The sequence below is a fragment of the Neocloeon triangulifer genome, unplaced genomic scaffold (assembly GCF_031216515.1).
Source record: "Neocloeon triangulifer isolate White Clay Creek 2 clone unplaced genomic scaffold, ASM3121651v1 ptg000014l, whole genome shotgun sequence".
Lineage (NCBI taxonomy): Eukaryota > Metazoa > Arthropoda > Insecta > Ephemeroptera > Baetidae > Neocloeon > Neocloeon triangulifer.
This window is the reverse complement of record NW_026775556.1, coordinates 5,915,218-5,934,890: the sequence shown is the minus strand read 5'-3', so window position 1 is coordinate 5,934,890 and position 19,673 is coordinate 5,915,218. Positions and strand designations below refer to the sequence as shown.

The 19,673-nt window shown below is 34.9% G+C and overlaps 1 protein-coding gene across 1 annotated transcript in view; it reads right to left on the bottom strand.

Moving 5' to 3' along the window:
• LOC132201200 (Krueppel-like factor 6) overlaps positions 1–19,673 on the bottom strand; it is a 100,167-nt gene that overhangs the window by 10,174 nt on the left and 70,320 nt on the right. Inside the window, exon 4 of the mRNA XM_059627180.1 lies at positions 16,697–16,756. Coding sequence (XP_059483163.1) covers positions 16,697–16,756 — 60 coding nt within the window. The remainder of the gene's footprint in view (positions 1–16,696; positions 16,757–19,673) is intronic.

Below are 19,673 nucleotides of genomic sequence, written 5' to 3'. Positions count from 1 at the left end.
AATTTATTTATTTTGCCCAATGATCCTATAAAGATTTTTTTCTTTTTCTAGTCAACTTTGTATTTATTTATTTTAATTTGTAAAAAGCCTTTTGATTCTGAAGAGGCCAAACGGACACTAACATCAAGTGGCTGGGCTGTCGGTCGCGATTAAAAAGCGAGTAAATGGCAAAGCCGCGGTTCGCTCTTTGTTCGTTTGGCGCAACAGCATCGAGGAATGCAGCTCTCGTGATTCTCCAAACGTTTAACGATATCGTTACCTCTCTCGAGAGAGTGAGGATAAGCGTTTGCGTAATTATGCAGTCATATCTTCCTTCTAGCGAACAACACCGCGCGCCAGATTCTGATTCAACACTGAACATTTGTGCTCGTTTAAAGTCAAAGTATTCGCATTACACGCCGGCAATTAAACAGTAATAAGACATCAGTGGCGAGAAGAACCATCAGCACCGCGTGCAATTACCGGACACTCACTTCTTCTTATTCTTCGGCTTCGGATGTGTGTGTACATTTCAAGAGCTGATTTGAATTTTGAGTCGTTTTAATCCGATTGTTCTCGTGTATGAGAGACGCACCGGTCGGGTTGCCATTGTGAATTGGAGCGATAAATCTCGCGGCGGAAAAACGGCCGGATAAGGAAACAACCGATTGCCAATCAGCTGTGCGATCGTGCGTCCAATTAAATTCACTAGTTGCAAATATAAATATTTATATTATTATCATTGCGGCTAAGTACGCACATAAATAACTACACTTCACTGAATTTACTCGCGTGCGAGGTTATGAAATTCAGAACAATAATGTAAAATAAAACGACGCCCGCGTCCTCGCGGTGAAAGAAAAACGCACAACTCCAATAAAAGCTATAAATAAATAATGCAGCTTGCAATAATTAGCTGCGTGCAAAAGATAAATCATTTCAAACGGAACTGCACTCTGCGATACTAATTATATTTTATATTTTTAATTACAAATTGATATTTCTTACTAATGTGGAACACTTATGAAAGTATTATTGAATTTTATGGCTCATTTCAAGTAAAATTAAGTTCCCTAAAATTTAAGTTAATATGCAATAAATTGAATAAAAATTCCCCTTTACTGATGAGATTAATGATATTTTTCAACCTTATTTGATGCAAATATTATTTTATTAGTTTATTAATATATTAAGTCTTAGAAAATCCATTTATAATTCTCTGAATTAAACATACTCACTTAATTAAAAAACTTATATTAATTAAATAATTTGATTTCCAGGTAATACAACATAAATTTTAATTGATACAATTATACCACGTTGAAGCTGTCACAAATCTGCGGTTTTTCGTGTAAGCTAAAGGTACTTGGTCGTAATCCAATAAGTTAACTTTAAATTCAGTGGATAGCCTTATCAAAGGCCACGTACCACGAAGGACTGAATATCTGGCCTTATTTAATTGCATTGAAGAAGAACTGCATAAATCATATCGACGGCCAATAAAGATATGAAATGACTCTACGCCAAGAACTATTAAACTAGAAATCAAATTACAATTTCAAATTAAGTAAGTCAGTTTAATTCGAAGAATCATCAACCTTTACAAATCGTCGCTGATTTTCTAAACAAATCAATAAACTAATAAAATAAGAAATTTATTGCGGAATTAAACTGCTGTTAGATTGGAAGTAATCCCATCCAATAAAATGGATTGCCATTTGCTCTCCAATATACACGCATTTATTTCATTTTCAAGCATTAAAATCCCCACGCCCAGCTTATTGCACAGCCGGTAGATAAAATCGTACACGCCGTCCCCTGCGCGAGAGAGACACCCGCGTTTAAAGTAGTCATCAATTCCCAAGCCGTTTCTTTTTCAAGCGATTGCAGAATGCGCTTTTCAATAAAAGTGGTAAAAGGTGTAAATTAATCTCGTTATTTATTTGCATTCATTTACAATAGATGGCATTAAGTGAAAACTATAATATTCGCTTTTAGTTCAATGCAAATGAAATAATGCACTCCACTCAATTTTTTTTTTTTTAAATTCAACAGAGCTTTTGAATATGGAGGTTATGGTTATTGAAATAAAATATAATATAGAGAATGGTAGACTGTAAATTTAATAATCAACTATAAAAATCGACATATTTTATTGTCAAACAATCAGATTTATTTGCAAACCATAAAAATAATGGAGAGCTCAACAAAATTAACCACTGAAAGAGTGGCAAGCTTGCTTTTTAAATGAATCAAAGGGCTACAATCATAATTACAATTCATTAAGCTTTGGCCAATAATAGTTTGGGTAGCCCTAAATATTTTTATACCGATGACAGATACTGACAGAAAAGAATTTTTCGGATTTATGAAACTGACTTAAATCTTAAAATAAAATTGTATTTGGCGAGAGAAGGAAATAATTCTAATTTGAGAACCAATAATGTTTGGCCTGGCTATGACCGAAATATTTATTTATTTGTCATTTTCATTAAAACGAAGAACTCTTAAAATTATGAATATATGCAGAATAAATCTTAAAATTCAAAGCAGCGCAGTGGTTGTTACAGAAAGAGTAGAAAGCGTGCGTTTTATTGCCGTCGTTTGAACCGAAAGGATATAAATTGTGCTCACAAAATAAATCATTAAATTTTAAATTGAGTTTTCCGTACGTCTCTTATATAAAGTTGAGATATAATACAGTCGATCGCCGTGGGCTGGTTTTGATTTAACCGTTCTCAGCACAACGCATTGCACGCATGCAAGAGAAAAAGTGGCCATTCAAAGAGAAGCCGATTGATCTTTCGATGTGGGGGAGTTTCAATAAATGAGCGAATAAAACCGCTCTCGCATGTCGCATTGTGCGCGCTCTGCATTTAAAACGAAACCGCGCTCACACTTCTTATTTTCCAAGTGAACTGTCGCGCGGTCTCGGTGCATGCGCGCGGCCCTTTATTTCTCGTTTGTTGAAATGAGTTATGTATTTTATGGCCACAGAACATTAATTTATTTTGCTTTATGCACTGACCATTGAAATTTGCCTTGTACGGAAACTTACTTGAGAAAAGTTGCCGTCGCCGACGAGAGACCACAGACGCACGTGAATTGGAAATGAGCAATAGTTAAATAAAACTCCACTACTTTTCTCGCAAACCAGCGGAAAAAAGTAAATAGCGCACTTTTACAAAAATATTCGCGCTATGTTAAGAGGTGCAGTGAGTATGTGTGTGGTAAGTAATTAATTCGATTTTTTTTTTGTCTTCAAACTGTTCCGCTGACAATCAAGAGAAAATCACGAAGAATGCAGTCAAGTCTCCGAGAAGCGTGCACATTAATTGTTTAGCTCGGGGAATTCAAGGCATTGGCTCGCAATTTTCAGCTTTTATTAACACAAATTAAAAGAAATCACATAATATAAGATGTTTTTGATCAATGCTTGTAATTTTGTTTAATTTAATGAAGTGGAGGAAGTTAAATTGGAAATTAAAATATTTTAGAAGGATAATCATTTTAATCAACGAGGAAAACTCATTTGCAAGCTTGAAATTTAATTTAATCTTTTGAGTCGAATTCGCAGTGTCGCATAATTACCAATGGTCAAAAATTAGATTACACATGAAATTGGAATAATTCTAAAAAATTTTGACTCTTGAACCAATAAAAAGAAAAAAGCTATTAAAAATAGAGCAAAAATAGATTAATAAATAATTAGAGCTGATGAGTAACAGCCAGCAGAATTTATTTATAGAATAATGAAGGCAAAAGTAATCTACAACAGACGAATCTTTGGATTATTTGGATTTAAATGCTGAATTTTGTTTATATAAAATAAAAATGAATAAGAGCAAAAAATTTATTAATCTTTTGTTTTAAAATTAAGTAATAGTTATGTCTAATGAACTCGCAAGTCACAAATTCTTCAAATATAACAAAATTAAATAATTTTTAATGTAAAAATATTCCCAATTTGTAAACTGAATATAAATAATTAGCTTTAAACTTTGTAATTGTCTTATTTAAATATTTTGCTCTTCACTTAAATTTAACAGCATAATTTCAAATTTTCGCCTTCTGTTTAAATTTTTCTCTTTCCTTTCAGAAGAGCAACTTTACGCTGAAGCGTTTAACGTTCGCTCTTTAAATCTTTCTGTGTTCTGCAATAATGATTGCAAGCATAAATAAAATGAACAAGTCAAGTTTTTCTCTCATTGTGTTTACAAAGCGGCGCTATGATTGACGTAATAAAATCGTTATATTGTGTCTCTGTGTGCGTTGTCAACGCGGTAGGTCCAGTTTTATTTCAATTGCTGCCAAGAGAGAGAGAGAGAGAATATAAAAGCTCCCTCACTGCACACTCATTTATTTTTAATGAACAGTTAGTTACCAACAATGAGTTGGAAACGCACTTTTCTACAGAATTCTATCCACATCTCTGCACAGGCGGGGATAAGTCACTCTGAGCAAACAAACTTTTGAAAGAGTTGGCTGACGGATGGAGAGGATGGATTGTTCTCTTTTCTCTTGACTGGCGAAAGAAATAAATAAGAAAAGTAGAAATTCACCGTTTCGGATGATTCTTCCTGCTCACGTGATCCAAATGCCGACTCTTTTGACAATGAGCACTTTGAATTTATATCAAAGGAATACTATCGATTTCCCTAGAATTCAACATTACGGTTTGTTGGGTCCTTTTTAAGTCGGTTAATTATATGGCTTCTAATCTTAATTAAATATATAAAAGCTGAGGTTTTCCTTGTTGTGGACGGAGAGAGGTTTATTTAACTTGCAATTAGTGGAAAACGTAAACTCCATGACTGGTCTGAAAGCTCTATATTAATCTTCATTTCTACAAATCTTTTGAAATCTGTTTTGCTGTTCGTCAGACTTGGCCAGATTTTTTTCATTGAGGAAACTGAATGTGAGAAAATTAAAAAGCAATTCTTGAAACTTTTTTGATTATTTTAGCTTTTATTCTGAAATGGTTATTTGCTGATTTGTAAGATATTCAATATTGCAGATATGAACTAGACCAAAAATTTCACCCAATTTTTCATCTCAAACTTTAAGTTTTTTAGAGTAAATTAAATAAATGAATGATCCACATTGTTTGCCACATTTGTGTACCGTGCAAAGTTTCCAGAACATCATCATTTATTTTTTCCCTTTCATTTCGCATGAAGAATAACTTTTGATGTGTCCGCGACGTAAAAAAGAATCTGCGCCCGGCAATAAAAGAAGCAATTAAGACGTTCGCGGAAATGCTCTTGTTGTGTGATTTATTTGGCAGCGAATGGGAGGTGCCTTTTGCGTGCGCTTGACGGTCCACGCAGAGCGACCGCAGAGATGGGTGAGGCGATATTGTATAAGTAAAAGCCGGGCCAGCCAACAAATCACACAATTTTCCTAGGCAAAAACCTTGTGTGCATCTGACGAGAGTGAATTGAGCAAGTGTAGTTCCTCACGTTTCTTTCTCACAGGCAGGGCCACTAATTAATTTCAGCGTGTCAGCTCTTTCGATTCAACTTTTGAATAGCGACCCAATCTCGCACCTCCTTTTGCCGCATCATTGCGGCCGATCAAATATGTAATAGAATTAGATATAGAGGAGCACCCATGGCACAGCGCGCGCCTTCAATTTAATGGAACCGACGAAAACTTCCTGAAAGGGGCCGCGGGCGGATACCACCTTCAACTTAGAAATACATAAATAAATAAATACAGGGAGCGATCGTAGTAGAAGCCTTAATATAGATTTTAAAAATTTCACGTAAGTATTAATTTTAGTCAGCCTAGTAATTCTATGAGGATTAACAATTCTAAATACCTGATGATTTTTTTTAAGGTTGATCCTCGAGCTGCCCTGCGATGGCGCTCAAGCTTAAGGACGATTGGCTATGCACAAAATTGGCCCTTATGAGCAGAAGCAGACCTTTTGGCGTTATTTACAGGCTATGGGGATAGGCTACCTTTGACCAGTGGAATCGGTTCAGCAGGTCAATTTGAATTAAAAAACTGACCTAAATTTCTTCCATTGAATATTGTGCCAGTAATTTTGTCAAACAAAATTGGAAAATGAGGATATTTAAATAATATTATATTGAAGCTTTGCTGGATTTATAAAGCTGCCTAGTTAATTGAATGACCCTTTACACAATTTTATTTAGAAAACATACATTTCAAAAAGCGATTTTAAAGTTTTTTCGAGTGCATTTTGGAAAATTTATAACGCCACATAAATTAAATTGATTAAAAAAATATAGGAAAATTAGGCTTAATAAAATTGTCTTGGTTTACTCTTGTACAGTTATGTTTCTATTTCTATTTAGGATGAGTTCCAATGAACTCTCTGTGCTTATCCTTGCCTATTGTTTTTCGCTCTTGATTTTTTTTTCTTGATACGGAGAAAACAATTTGAATTGAAAGTGCCGTACAAGTCTTTCACCATTCAACAACTTTTTCCACATGTATAATTTTATGCAAAAATCTCGGTGGTCACTGAAGGAAAAAAGTTGGAATTCAACGTGATCACCAATGGAGAGAGTGGCGTGTTGTTTTAATTTGTTTAACTCGCATTATAGTGCCGTGAATGCAGAATTAATGGCGCTCACAATGGAGGACGTTGAAATATCGACCCTTTTTGACACGTGTTTATTCCGCAGCTCAAATAAAATATTAAAGCGCGCCTGATTTATAACGTAATTCTATCTCAGAAAAGAATGTGCTGGAGGCCATAATTTATTGGAAAGAAAAGCTGAAAATTAAATGCACTTTGAAACAAGAAGCTTCGCTTTGTTTCTTTTTTCTTCTCCTGGAGTATCTCCTGGATCGGACACACTTGCCACGTTCCCAGTCAATAAAATAATCAATTATCTCTGATCTGTGACATAAATTCCAGTGCAAACCCTTTGTGACAGAATGTTAAACAAATGCGATATCCGATCGAGAAACAAACGCATGCCATTATAAATCTGATGTTATTGTGTTTTGCCGCATGCCCAAATACACTTTTGTGTTAAACTTGATATTATGTAAAAGAGATATTGGCCTTTGAAAGACAGAAGAAAATCAATCTTTGTCATCAAGGAGTTAGATAAATATTTATTCAAAATATTGGTCTCTTAGTTGATAAAAATTTATGAGATTCTAAATTCAAAAATATTATTTTCTCAGTTGCCAAATAATAATTAAGGAAAATAACTGAGAAATTCAACATTAAAATCATTGACATCAAGCAAGCTTTTATTATATTTTTTTCTTCAAAATTTGGTGGAATTATTACATTTAAAGAGGTTGGTGGATTTCCAGGAGGAAATTAATTTTTTACTATTTTCAGGTCCTGTGGCTTACAATTAAATTAAAAAATTTACAAATTTGTCTTTTAATTGGAACAAATCTTTAGAGTTTCATATTTCAGGCTAGAACATTTTTGAGTAAATAACGGTGACCACCTGCTTGTTGATGCTCCCATGAAGGCTGTTATATTATGGCTTGTGACGATTCATTAATTTAATCTCGACACCTACCATGTGACACATGACAAGTTGAAATATCACGGCTCTTCCATCTCTCACACCGTCTCTGCCTCTCCCAAGGAACGCTTCTTATTACACTACACGTGTAGGCCTCTCTATTAATATGCGATTCACATTGGAGCACCTCACTGGCGCGTCCCTAAAAATAATTGTGTTGTTGCTGCAGCGGATCAAAACACGCACGCTGGGACGCCTGCTCATGATTAATCGCGACCGCCCTCCACTCATAAATTAAAACGTTAATTTGTCGTCAAGTGATATATCTGTTTTGACGAGAGACACGGTTTCAAAAATGTTGTTCAGAAAATAAAGTGTTTTTTCTAGTATCTTGATAAAATGACTTGTTAGAAATTCAGGAATTTTATAAATTAATGTTGAATAATCTATTCCAAATAACTCAAATTTTGAAGAGTATAAATTTTCAATTTTACTTAATAAAATAATAGAGTGACTGAAGTAAATGCAAAAAGAAGGAATCAAAATATAAGAAATGGGAAATATATATTTTCAGCCCACAAAACATGACAATTTGAGTCATCTTCGTGATTGTTAAAAATGTAACATTATCACATTGGGTGGTCAGTTTTTCTTTTTTCTCAAACAATCTTGTTAATGTGAAGGAAAAAAATTTGGGTCAATTTTCATAGGTTCGGAAGTCCCCAGCTTCATAACGAGTGCAAAATATTACTAAAGCCTAAAAAGATTATTTTCTTTATACATATTTTTTTTTGCATTTCACATAATATGCAAGCGCCATAGGCAAATTCCGCGGTGTGGTCTCTCTCGCTTATGAGTTGTTTTTATACTTCAGAAATGGTCATTAAGCGCACCTTGTATTTATTTACTTGCATTTGCCTTGACTCATTTCAATCGCATGAATATTATGTTGCGCCATAAAAAGTGCCGCTGCTCGTACGTTTCTTCGAGTGCGGCGAATGGACCGTCATTTGAATTAGGCTGCCGGTATTTTCCACGTCATTAACTCGGACCACACCCGATTGATGAGCTTCAACATTAAGGAGGAACGAGTTCGGTTAAAATTATTAATACTAAAAATGGATAATATTTAGGATCGTTCACATTTCATTTCAGATATCAAATCGTACTTGAGAAATTGAAATTGACCGTTTATGAAACTTTAAATGGTAAATACTAGGTAGATACAAAGATTTTAGAACTTATTATTTTACTTGAGCCAAATTTTTGAGAAAAACTCTATTGCACAGCTAAAGGAAAAAAATTCTTGCAAATCTGAAAAACATTTAATCCCCTGTTTCATTTTATGCACTGGCCAGTCTGGCCACCACACGTTCCAAAAATGTATAATGCTTATTAGCGCAGATGTATATAAAAATTTGTCCCGACCCGCTTTTGATTTATGTCTGTGGGTAAAGTGAAATTAAAGACTGTATATATAAAAATTCGCCGTGATTTACAATGGTCGTAAAAAACTCCGCCGGCACATTCGCGAAGAAGAAAGGAGGAATTCGGGAATGGAAAATATAAAGTTTGGCGAAAACGGGCCGGTGCTTTATGACGGGCGAAATATTTTCAGTGAAACGACCTCGATGGCCAGCAGCGACAATTTAAGCGTCTAAATTACACAGCAGCCTCTTCGGTCCGTACTATATAATAATGATAATGTGTCGTCCTCTCTTTTCGCGGCCCGCACAATTAGGGATCGGGGCAAAAACTGGGCGCAAAAAAAGAGGGCGTCTATTCTTCGCATGTAATAGCTTTCACGTAGCGCTGCTTTTTCCCTACCTAAGAGAGAGAAAAGGTCGCCTTTTGTAAAAAATAAAAAAAAATAATAATACTGTTCAGGTGTGTCCAGAGAGCGCAAAATTTATACACAAAGCTTTCTGCTCTCGTGATTGTGAGCAGATAAAGACACCGTGCACACTTCTTTCTTTCTTTCTTCCTCTGGCGCGGGCGCATTCTTTTCTTTTTCTCTTCTAGCCAATCGCGTGCAATCATTTATCTCTCAAATAGCAGTGGATTGTCGCGAGCGTGGACATTCATTTGCAATTCAAATGCATAAACGGAGCTCGATCGGCTTATTTAAATTCACATAGAATGTGTATCTTTACTTGTATGTAATATAAGGTTCTCCGCATTTTGCAAGCAAAGCAATCACTGCGATGAATCATCAAAGACCACACAATTATTTCACTGAAATTATAATTTAATTGCAAGAATAACTTAAGTACAATGAATAAATCTTGCATTATTTCTAGTTGGGAAATTAATTAAAATGCTATAAAAACGTTTTGGCAGAGAGCAGGCGCAAAGAAAAATGTTTGTACGTGAAAATTATTATAGATTAAAAATGGAAATTGGCCAAACACAATAATGAAAGCTTTGAAGCAATTCTGGGGTATTAATTCATAATTTTTTCTTTCTCTTATTATCCAATATTTAATTAACCAAAATGATAATAAATAAGCTATTTATTTTCCACCATTGTGCAAGGCGTATCTGTGGCAAAAACATTGTGTATTGGCTTGATGTAAGATGAAGTGTAATTCAACATTCAACATATAGAATAAATGAATAAATTAAATAAATTTGCTATTATTATCAAAATACTGTCACATCCGCCATGAAAAGTAATATCCCTATTACAGCAAATTAACATTAACCGCATTAGCGTTGTACAAGACAATATATAATATCTAAATATTTAATTAGTTATTTTTTGTTTTTCGTTAAATAAAAAATTTAAAGCACAAATATTGAAATCAAAAGGGAGGAAGTATATTGAAAAATACTTACGTAAAATGTGCATTTAAATAAAACAAAATATTAAAAATTTTAAAATATTTAAATAAAATTGCAAGCATATTTAATTAAAATTAAGTATTATATTTTTATTAAACTACAACAATAGTGGTTATTTTTCTACATATGACAATCCAAAAAGCCACTTAATATTACCATAGCAATAAATTATTCTGCATTAAATTTAGTTGTTATGCTTAAAGTACCGATATTCAATATTCTTAGCGATTTTACTCACGTTTGTGAGTAAATAAAATATATATATTATATTCTTCATTAAAAAAAAGTAGTAGACCATATAAATATTTTCATCAATCAGCGGATACGATCTTTTTTTCTATAAAAATAATAGCAAACAAAATTGTATATTATTCGATTTTCTATGAGATTCTGCGTGATTTTTTTCGTTTTCACCAGAATAGGTCAATGGAATGCAAAGTAAGGCCCATTACAAAAGCTGTGGCGAGCCGAAAAAGATCTTAATCAAACTCGAAACTTTTTGTGTGTGTATCTGTGTGCTGATTGTTCGGGAGAGTTGGGCGTGTGTGTGTGTTTGCAATAACGCCGGTGAGCTATATGACAGGAAAAACAATGGGCATGAAGAATACACTGGCGTGTAAGTACCCACCGTGTAAAGTAAATGTTAAGCGGTTTGGATGTAGTCGTGTTTCAGCAGCCAGCTCGAGAAATAATAAAAAAGAAATCGATACACTCGCAAGCGAAATAATATAAAATTAGGATGCGTTGCAGGTGCGAGACACGCAAAATCGGCGGGCAATGATTTCGTAGTTAAGATTATGATGCAACCACACACGCAGGGCAATAACGATAAATAATTTTCGAGAGGACACCCAGCACATACCTTTCGTTTAATATTTACATGCGCTGCATGAGAGTGCTGGGAAACGTCTTTTGGCTTTGCTCACTCAGCAACAGGTGGAATTTAGCTCCGAGCTGTTTACTTTCGAGGACCCTCACTAATTCAAATGTTCAATAAAATGCCAAATTTAACATTTTTACAGAAGGGCGACCCTGAACGCAAGGTATCGTGACCCTGAGGGGTTGATCATACCCTGGATTTAACTCTTGATCTTTAAAATGTAACACTTAGAGAACAAGTTGTGTCTAAAAAAAATATTGATAAAAATAATACAACCTTTGACCTGCATCTCTGAAAAATACTGATACATTTTATGTAACAAAATCGGGAAACCTTTTTGGCTATTTAAAAACTGATATTTGCAGCATAATTGAAATCTCAGGTTTCAAAAAGTAGCCTATATACAATCTGTCATCAATGGCAAACCATTAGGGCATCCTAATTCTCTTCGAGTTTAGTCTTTACAATATAGCTTTAGCGCTTTCTTTTAGAAAACTTCAGCATTTTTGAAGCTCCTCATTGTTCTTAACTTAATGCAGAATAAAATTTTTAAAATTTCTGCTCAATTATTTTCCTAGTTTTCTACTCCCTATGAGCAAGCAAGCAACCTGTCAATTTGTATTCACATAGGTTGACCCCTACTTGGCAGGAGTGGGTCAAAATAAAATTTATATCTTATAAAAGAACTTTTTCAGTATTAAATTACAACAAGAGTAGTATGTCTTGTTGCTTTTGTCATCTTGAATTTATGGGGAATTCATTGAAAACGAATGGATTTATTTTAAAAACACGCAAAAGGAATGGAGCGTATAAAAAAGTTATCGGGTCCTCGGTAAAAATAAAAGCGACGGCAAATTGATTATTCGACTTTTATATATATCGTGGTGAAACATTACGCCGAAATTGGCGGGCGCTTTTAAAATTATGTCAAGCAAAAAAGCGCGCTTGTAAATTCCAATCACCGACTGCAAAAAAAAAATAAGAAGAAGAGGGACCAACCAACATCTGCTCACTCTCGCAGAGTAATTTATTTGCATATGCCGCAGCCGCGAGTGGTTTCCTTTCCTGCGCGGATTGTCGCGACTGATGTGAAAAATGTGTATAAATCAACCTCTTTTTCGCATATCAACTTTTATATTTATATATAAAAGTTATGCTGCAACAAAACATTAGTAAAAATGATCGTCCGACGCTCATATAGCGCAGCCATTATTTAGCATAAATTTGGATTCCGCGAACCTTGGCTTTTTGCTCACATCAAAATTCCTGCTGATCCTCAGAAGGTGTGTCTCCGTCTTTAATTTCAGAGGTTATTTATTGGGCAAGTGTTGAGAAAAAACATGATGTATTTCACTTGCAGAAGAAGGACTATATGGCTGAAAAATACCTCTAGATATCAAGGTAAATTGAATAAAATTATGGAGGACTCTAGGAAGTTTTGTGTTAAATTTGTAAACTTACGGGGAAACGTACTTCTAATTGTTTTGTTTTTTCTGAATTTACAGATAGACTCCATATAGTAAGCAAAAATTCTTAAAATTCTTTCCATAGACAAATTTTTTATAATATTATGGAAATTTTTAATTGAATCTTGAAGAGCAAAAAATAATTGTTTGCTGATTAATTATTAGAAAAAAAGCTTGCAAGCAGGATGCTTTTAAATCAATTTGATATACGTGCCAGGACCAAAGAAAAGAAAACAACAACAGCACCCACAATTAAATTAGTCCAAAGAGAAAAAAATCGTGCTCTCCTAAAAATGACTAACACCCATCGTAAACCTTCCGAAGAGACCGTTTCGAAAGCACGAGGTGTGTAATCTGCTCGAATGCACCGAAACAGCCGTCGGCGGGGGCCTGGAAGGGGTGTGGTGGGGTGCAGGTCACGGGCACTTATTCTCCGGCTAATGGCACCATTCAACATGCTTTGCACAGGTGTTCCGCGAATTTGCATAATCAAACACGGCGCGGAATGAGCCGGAAAAATTAGGCGCTGGGTGGGAGGCGCAGCGAGAAAAAGAAGAGTCGAAAAAAGAGAATATTACGATGCCCACCGAGAGACCCCGCCGCTTGACCCGCAGGCGTGGGACCTCACTTGCCCCTGCAATAAAGCACAGGCGGATCTTTCTTTCTCTCCGGTGGACCAAATTTATCAAGTGACACAAGACTGGAAGACGACTGGCGTCATTTTTCTTCGCTGCTGCTGCTGCTGGAAAAAAGTCAACGCAGCTTTTGCGGCCGAGGTTAATCGTGTTGGTGTGGAAACGCGTGCACCTAGTGACCTTAGGCCAAACACATTACTGTTCAATAAACAACTTTTATAAGCTTACTCACACAGCTTTTCTCGATTTTGCCTCCTGTACTTTTAATTTTTTGAATTGTATTGAATTCATTTTTTCAACGTATGTTTAAGTTTTAATGGAATTGTTGAAATAATTGAGTTGTACATTAGGGGAAGCATTAAAAAATTTACTTTATTGCAAATACACTTTGATTTTTTCAATTAATCCACTAATTTAGTCTATTTCGATATGTTCGACGTGTTCAGTCCATAATCCGATTAAAATTTTTTAAGTGCTTGTTTGTAAAAAAAAATTATTTATATAATAATATGATAATGTGAATTTACTTACAATTAGAAGAAAAATTTTACCGTTATCAACTAAAAAAATATCAAACCTTAAAAATAGCAAGTATTTCTTTCTAACTGTTGTTATTATTATTTATTAAATCGTTTTTTTTTTAATTATTGAACACTAAACTTGTTTCTTCATATTCAGTCAAAATTATGAAATTGCATTTTAGTTATTAAAATTTGCAAATCAACTCAATAAACCGGCAATAACAATCAAAATAAAAGTCTATTACAACCATCATAATCGAGAAGCTGCGGCAGCGATTTTCATTCGTTCTTTCTTTTTTTTTTTATCTTTCTTGGCTCGGCACACATAAAGATGCTCCCTTTGTATCCGGGATCAAGCTAAGGAGCTGCCTGAGAGAAAAGCAAGCGCGACTCCACCCCTCCCAAACCCAACGAAACTCGCTTGCCTTCCACTGCGAATGTTGTCATCTCTCCGCAGCTAAATTAATATGCGGTGCTAATAGAGAATCGCACGCCGCGTCGACTGTTAATTAATGGATAATGTGCACGCTTCACTTGACGGCCATCCTTGGGAAATTACAAAATCCAAGCCGAGATCGAGCCGAGGTGGAAGGAAAAAAAATCACACTCACGCCAGAGGATGCACATAAACATCAACGGAAATCCCTAAACGTCCTCAATTCGGTGTCATTGTCCTCAGAGTGGCCAACGACGATAAAAATTGATACTTTATTGCAACTCTGCAGTTTCCAAAGTTTTATCCTCATTCAGAGGACATGCAAAATACAAAAATTTATGCTTAGAACTCTTCATAACTTTAATTCTCAAGATTAAATAGTAATTTAATGTTATTCTCACAATACAGTTTTAGAAAAATTTCATATTTAAGTTGATCTAAGGGTTATTAATTGTGATAATTTAATGGAATTTTCCAAATCCCATGATTACACGAATATATTTATATTCAAATTCTGATGCAAAAATTGCCAAACACAACGTAACTCGCTCTTCTTACACAGTGGATTTTCAGGCACCATTAGTGCTGTAAAAAACTGCTGAGAAGATTTAAATTGAATATTGCAACTTTATTAATTTTTTTAATGATAGACAATTATTTTTCTTGATTTTGCAAAAGTCTCTATAACTATAAAAGGAAAATTAATTATTAATTAATTATTCACGCCACGTCAAATGTCAATAAAAAAATCGGCAAAAAATAGTTTGTAAAAATTCTTCAATATTGCTCATAAACAAAGAGGAAAATTGCACAAAGCACAAGTTGCCAAAGGCAATGTTTGCCGAATCACCAAACACTACAATTTTTGGCCAGGATCAAAGTTCAATTAATCGCAACGCGCCAACTTTCGAGCGTAGTTGATACGGAATTAGTCCCTGCACTGCAGACTCGTCTTTCCAAAGTTCATGTTTGCGTATATGTTAATGGTGTTGGTGTAATCACAGTAATCGATCGTCGATGGATGAATTTTCAATTAGCGTGTTGGGCTGATTGTTTAGGTAGGAAATTTCGGCCGCACATCCTGGTCGCGAAAGTGAAGCTGAGAGCGAGCAGGAAAATGATTATTCGGCACGCCGCGCGCATAATGTTTAATTATCATGCCAAATGCACGTTTCTCCACTTAACACGTCATGCGCAGATTTATAGAGTTGCTAAAAAAGGTTTACGAGATTCGTCACGTCACAAAGGCCGTGGTAGCCGAGCCAGAGAGACCGACCAGACCTCTAAATGCAGCAATTTAATTTAAGGGACATGTGCGATAAAAAACGCCGGATTGTGAAACTTAAACGAGCCGTAAATCTAATGAGCGATTTTGCACTCTTGGCGCGCAACAAACGAACCATTTTTTGCGGCCGAGCGAATAAATTTCATCGCGCGGATAATCGCCCTAGCGCGGAGATTTACAAAGGCGATCTCGGGCCAAAATTTGTCGACCGGCCAGAGCAACTTTAGCGAGTCGTAAACCTCGCAAAAACAAAGTTAGTGTGTTCTCTAATCCTGTTAGCAGCTTTTTTGATGATGCTCCCAAGGAATTTATTGCCCTGCTTGCTACGCGGATCTTCCTGTCCGGCGACAACCGCTTCATGCTCGCTCACAAGTGTAAATTCATAAATTGCATGGACCCATTAAATAGTCTTATTTGTGGAGCTACCTTTTATTTATTATTTTAACCGGCTTTAATTTGTTGTCTGGTGAAATTAAGAAGAACGTGCAAAAAATAAATTGTACATTAGATGATTTAAAAATTTTGATTTGATTGAAACATGATTTTCAAATAGCCTTCATTTAGCGATCAGTGCGAAATTGATAAAATTATTATATTTTGATCATTTTGTACTTAATATATAATACTATGTTTTTGCGTGTTCGGCATAATTATTTCCTAAGGGATAAGTCAGGATTGAAACATTTTAAAATAATTCTTGAATTTCCCCAGCAATTTACAAAAGTTATTTCTTTTAAGAGCTTATTTGACGATTAATTTAATTTTTTTATTAATTAATTTACCGTTTTATTTGAAAAAAATAATCTTCTAATTCTGTCTAATACAACTTTGATAAAAGAAATTGCAGCAAATTTAGCATGTATGTTCCTTCTTATTACGTAAAATGCTGATAAAAAAAGCAACTAAAAAAACGACGGACTGTTTAAAACTCCATTTTAAAATCCATCCACGCATAAATAAACTTTTAAAAGGTGTTTATTTTTAATTAATTTAGGAAAGAAATTATGAATTTTTCATTATCTTTTTAAATGAAAATTTTCAATCTGTTGTGATTGTAAATTATAAACCGTTGGGACATAAGTTGATAAAGGAAACCGTTTTGCATAAGCATCAGAGGGAAGGGGACTCGAAGCGAGGCAAAAAAAAAACGTGTTGAGCAAAGAGAGTATTGCGCGACTGACCTGATGCGGCCGCCTCCAAGTACCACGAGATGAGCTCCATGGGTGAGATCTGGGTGTCTCCTGCAAACAAACGCACACACAGAGCTTAATTAGCATCGCATAAAACGCAGGCATATATATATTCACACACACACATAGGCAAAGAGAAGAGGAAAAGAGAGGCTGCGTGGGTGAATCGCATGAGCAATTGATGAGATGCGCTCAGGGTGGGAGGAATTTCCGAGATCGTGCTTTGGGCGTGGGACCCAACCCATCTCCGTGAGAATTAACAAGGTCGCTGGGGTCTTCTTTGTAATACGCTCTCGTCGGTCCGTCACTGCACTCTCGGCTCAAAAGAAAGAATAAAAACGTGGCCGGGATCATCAACTAGTCGATTATTGCGCTGCGTCGATTTATGGGCTTTTTCATGGGCAATCTGTTCTTTGAATCGCGGGCCTCGGCTCCCGCTGGACGGAATTATTTTGTGCGAAATGCCTCTTGCGCGGAATTTACGACATTTTATTGCTTTTTAAGAGAATGGCTGCTGAGCAAGTTCCTGGATTCCTATCCCCTTTTTTGTCGTGGACCGCACTCTATCCTGGTCAAATAATATTAAATGATAAATACATAAAAAGAACCAGCCGTCCATACTTTTGGTTGCGAAGAAAATCAACAAGAATTAAGAATACAATACATTTATTATTAAAAAAAAAAAAAAATATGCAATAAATTCAAAACAATTGTGTAGCTAAACAATATTATGCTGTGCTTTAGCAAGTTGTTTGCTAGCGAAAAGCCATTTCTCCATTCACCCTTCACCCCCTAATTAACAGTATGCGTCTCTTTCAAATGTTTTATCAGCTTTTTCTTTACTTATTTCAAATAGTTTTTTTGCTGTGCATTCACGACTCATGATTTTATCTAATGCATAATAAATAAATAACTAGAAACTAAAAGTCACTTTTCAATGAGATTTTCATCTTAATTAGTATAAATTGACGAGGACAGAACTTTATTTATAACAAAAATTAGTTCACTTTGAAAATGCAAGTAAAAACCTTAATACATTTAATGACAATACAGAGATACAAAAAAATCAAATAATATAAGAAACAAAACATGATATTTATTATATTTATTTGTTAAATAAATATAATTAAATAATTAGAGAAAAATTAAAAGTTTTATTTATATATAATGTGTTGTACTGTTTAATTAATTTAGAGAAATTTAAAAAATTTAAAGTGAAGGGCTAGACAAGATAATAATTTAAAATCATACAAACGCTTCTCAAAGAGAGGCGTGCCCGAATTTGCCTCATATTGCCTTCTCAAATAATTAGTTTTCACACAAGTTCTCATTCACTCATAAACTTTGTTCCCTCGTAAAATAGTGTCGATTTAATGTTCTGGGAACATAAATAAATTGACGAAGATTTATTTGACAAGCGACTAGTGTTTGAAATTCGCCCGCGAACCCTTTGCCCATCATTTCTAATTATCACTGTATGCAAGTCGCGATTTCAATACACGGCTTGCGTTTCAATTCGTCGTCTGGTCTCGGCGGCAGCAGTTTGATTCATTTGCATACGGAATGACTGTAAATCTGCGACTGATATTTATTGCACACCGCCGGCCGCACTTCTTGTATTATTCATCTCGATTTTATGATGGCCACAGGGCAGTATTCAATTTGTATCCACGCGGACGAGTGTGGCATTTACATTTTATGGCGGCAAACGTTAAAATTTAATTGAAAAAGTTATCGTTTTAATTGAATGTGTGTCTGCCAAATTTATGGCTCCAAATGAAAGTACTCTCGCCGGCGATAATTGTTTCTCCGCCCCGGTGTACATTTCAATATTCAATTTTCTCAGGAATAACTTAAAGTTAGCCACGCCTGATTTTATGCCGAATTTGGACAAGAGCTACTTGCTAGTTGAAATATGACGGTTTATGCTCAGGTACATATACTGAATAAAATATTTTTTTGTTTTAATTAATACGCGCAACCAAGGCCACCTGTGAAGTCTGACATTTTAAAGTGTAGCAAGGACGTTCGAGGCCAATTAAACCTGTAATTAAACAATTAGTGTCATGTTTCAGATAGGAGAGAGAACTTTTCCGCATATAGTAAAAGAGATGAATTAAAATTTGAATAATGGTAGATTTTCGATACACCAGACTTATAAATTTCCCTTTTTTTTTTTGCTAGCTTTTTTTATTGGTCACTACTAACTGACGCAATTTCAGTCAATCAAAATCAGAAGAAAATATTAGTCAATTAAACATGAAATAAAATAATTTAATTAATTGAAACAAGATAGCGTGTGAGTTATTGTTTGTTTAATATTCTGTTGAAACAAAACACTCTACTTGCGGTGAATAAATATGCTTTAATTTTCTTGAATAATTGCTAGATTGTTCCAAGGGGAAGTTAGAACTTGCAATCTAACACAAAATATTAACTTATGTATATAAATAATTTTTAAACTCCTTTTATATAAAAAAAATATTAATTTATTTAAAAATAATACGTAAATTTATTTTCTAGAAGAAGATTTTTTTATTTATATTTTTGTTTGCTTGGTTTGCTTGATTAAAATCTATGGAGTTGGAATCAAGAATCGGCACGAATTTCCAATCGAGTACGCTGTTTGACATAGCAGATGCAAATTTTCAGATGCAAATTTTTTTTCTCGTTGGCACCAAAGTGACGCCTCGCGCCGGTATGCCTTTTTTGCTTTTAATTGACCCTATTCATGTCAAATAAACGCTCCACGTGGTGGATAGTCAAAGAAGAAGAAGAAGTGCCTCACTTATTACTTACGTACTGATGGGCAGTCGCACACAAAGCGGGTCTTGAAAGGCCAAGCAGATCTTTGAGACAAGAATAATAATAACGGCTGGAGAGCAACGAGACGCAAGAATGTGCTCATTTTCCATTTTTTTAAAGCCATACTTGAAATGAATAATGAGAGAGAAAGGATTCCCGGAAT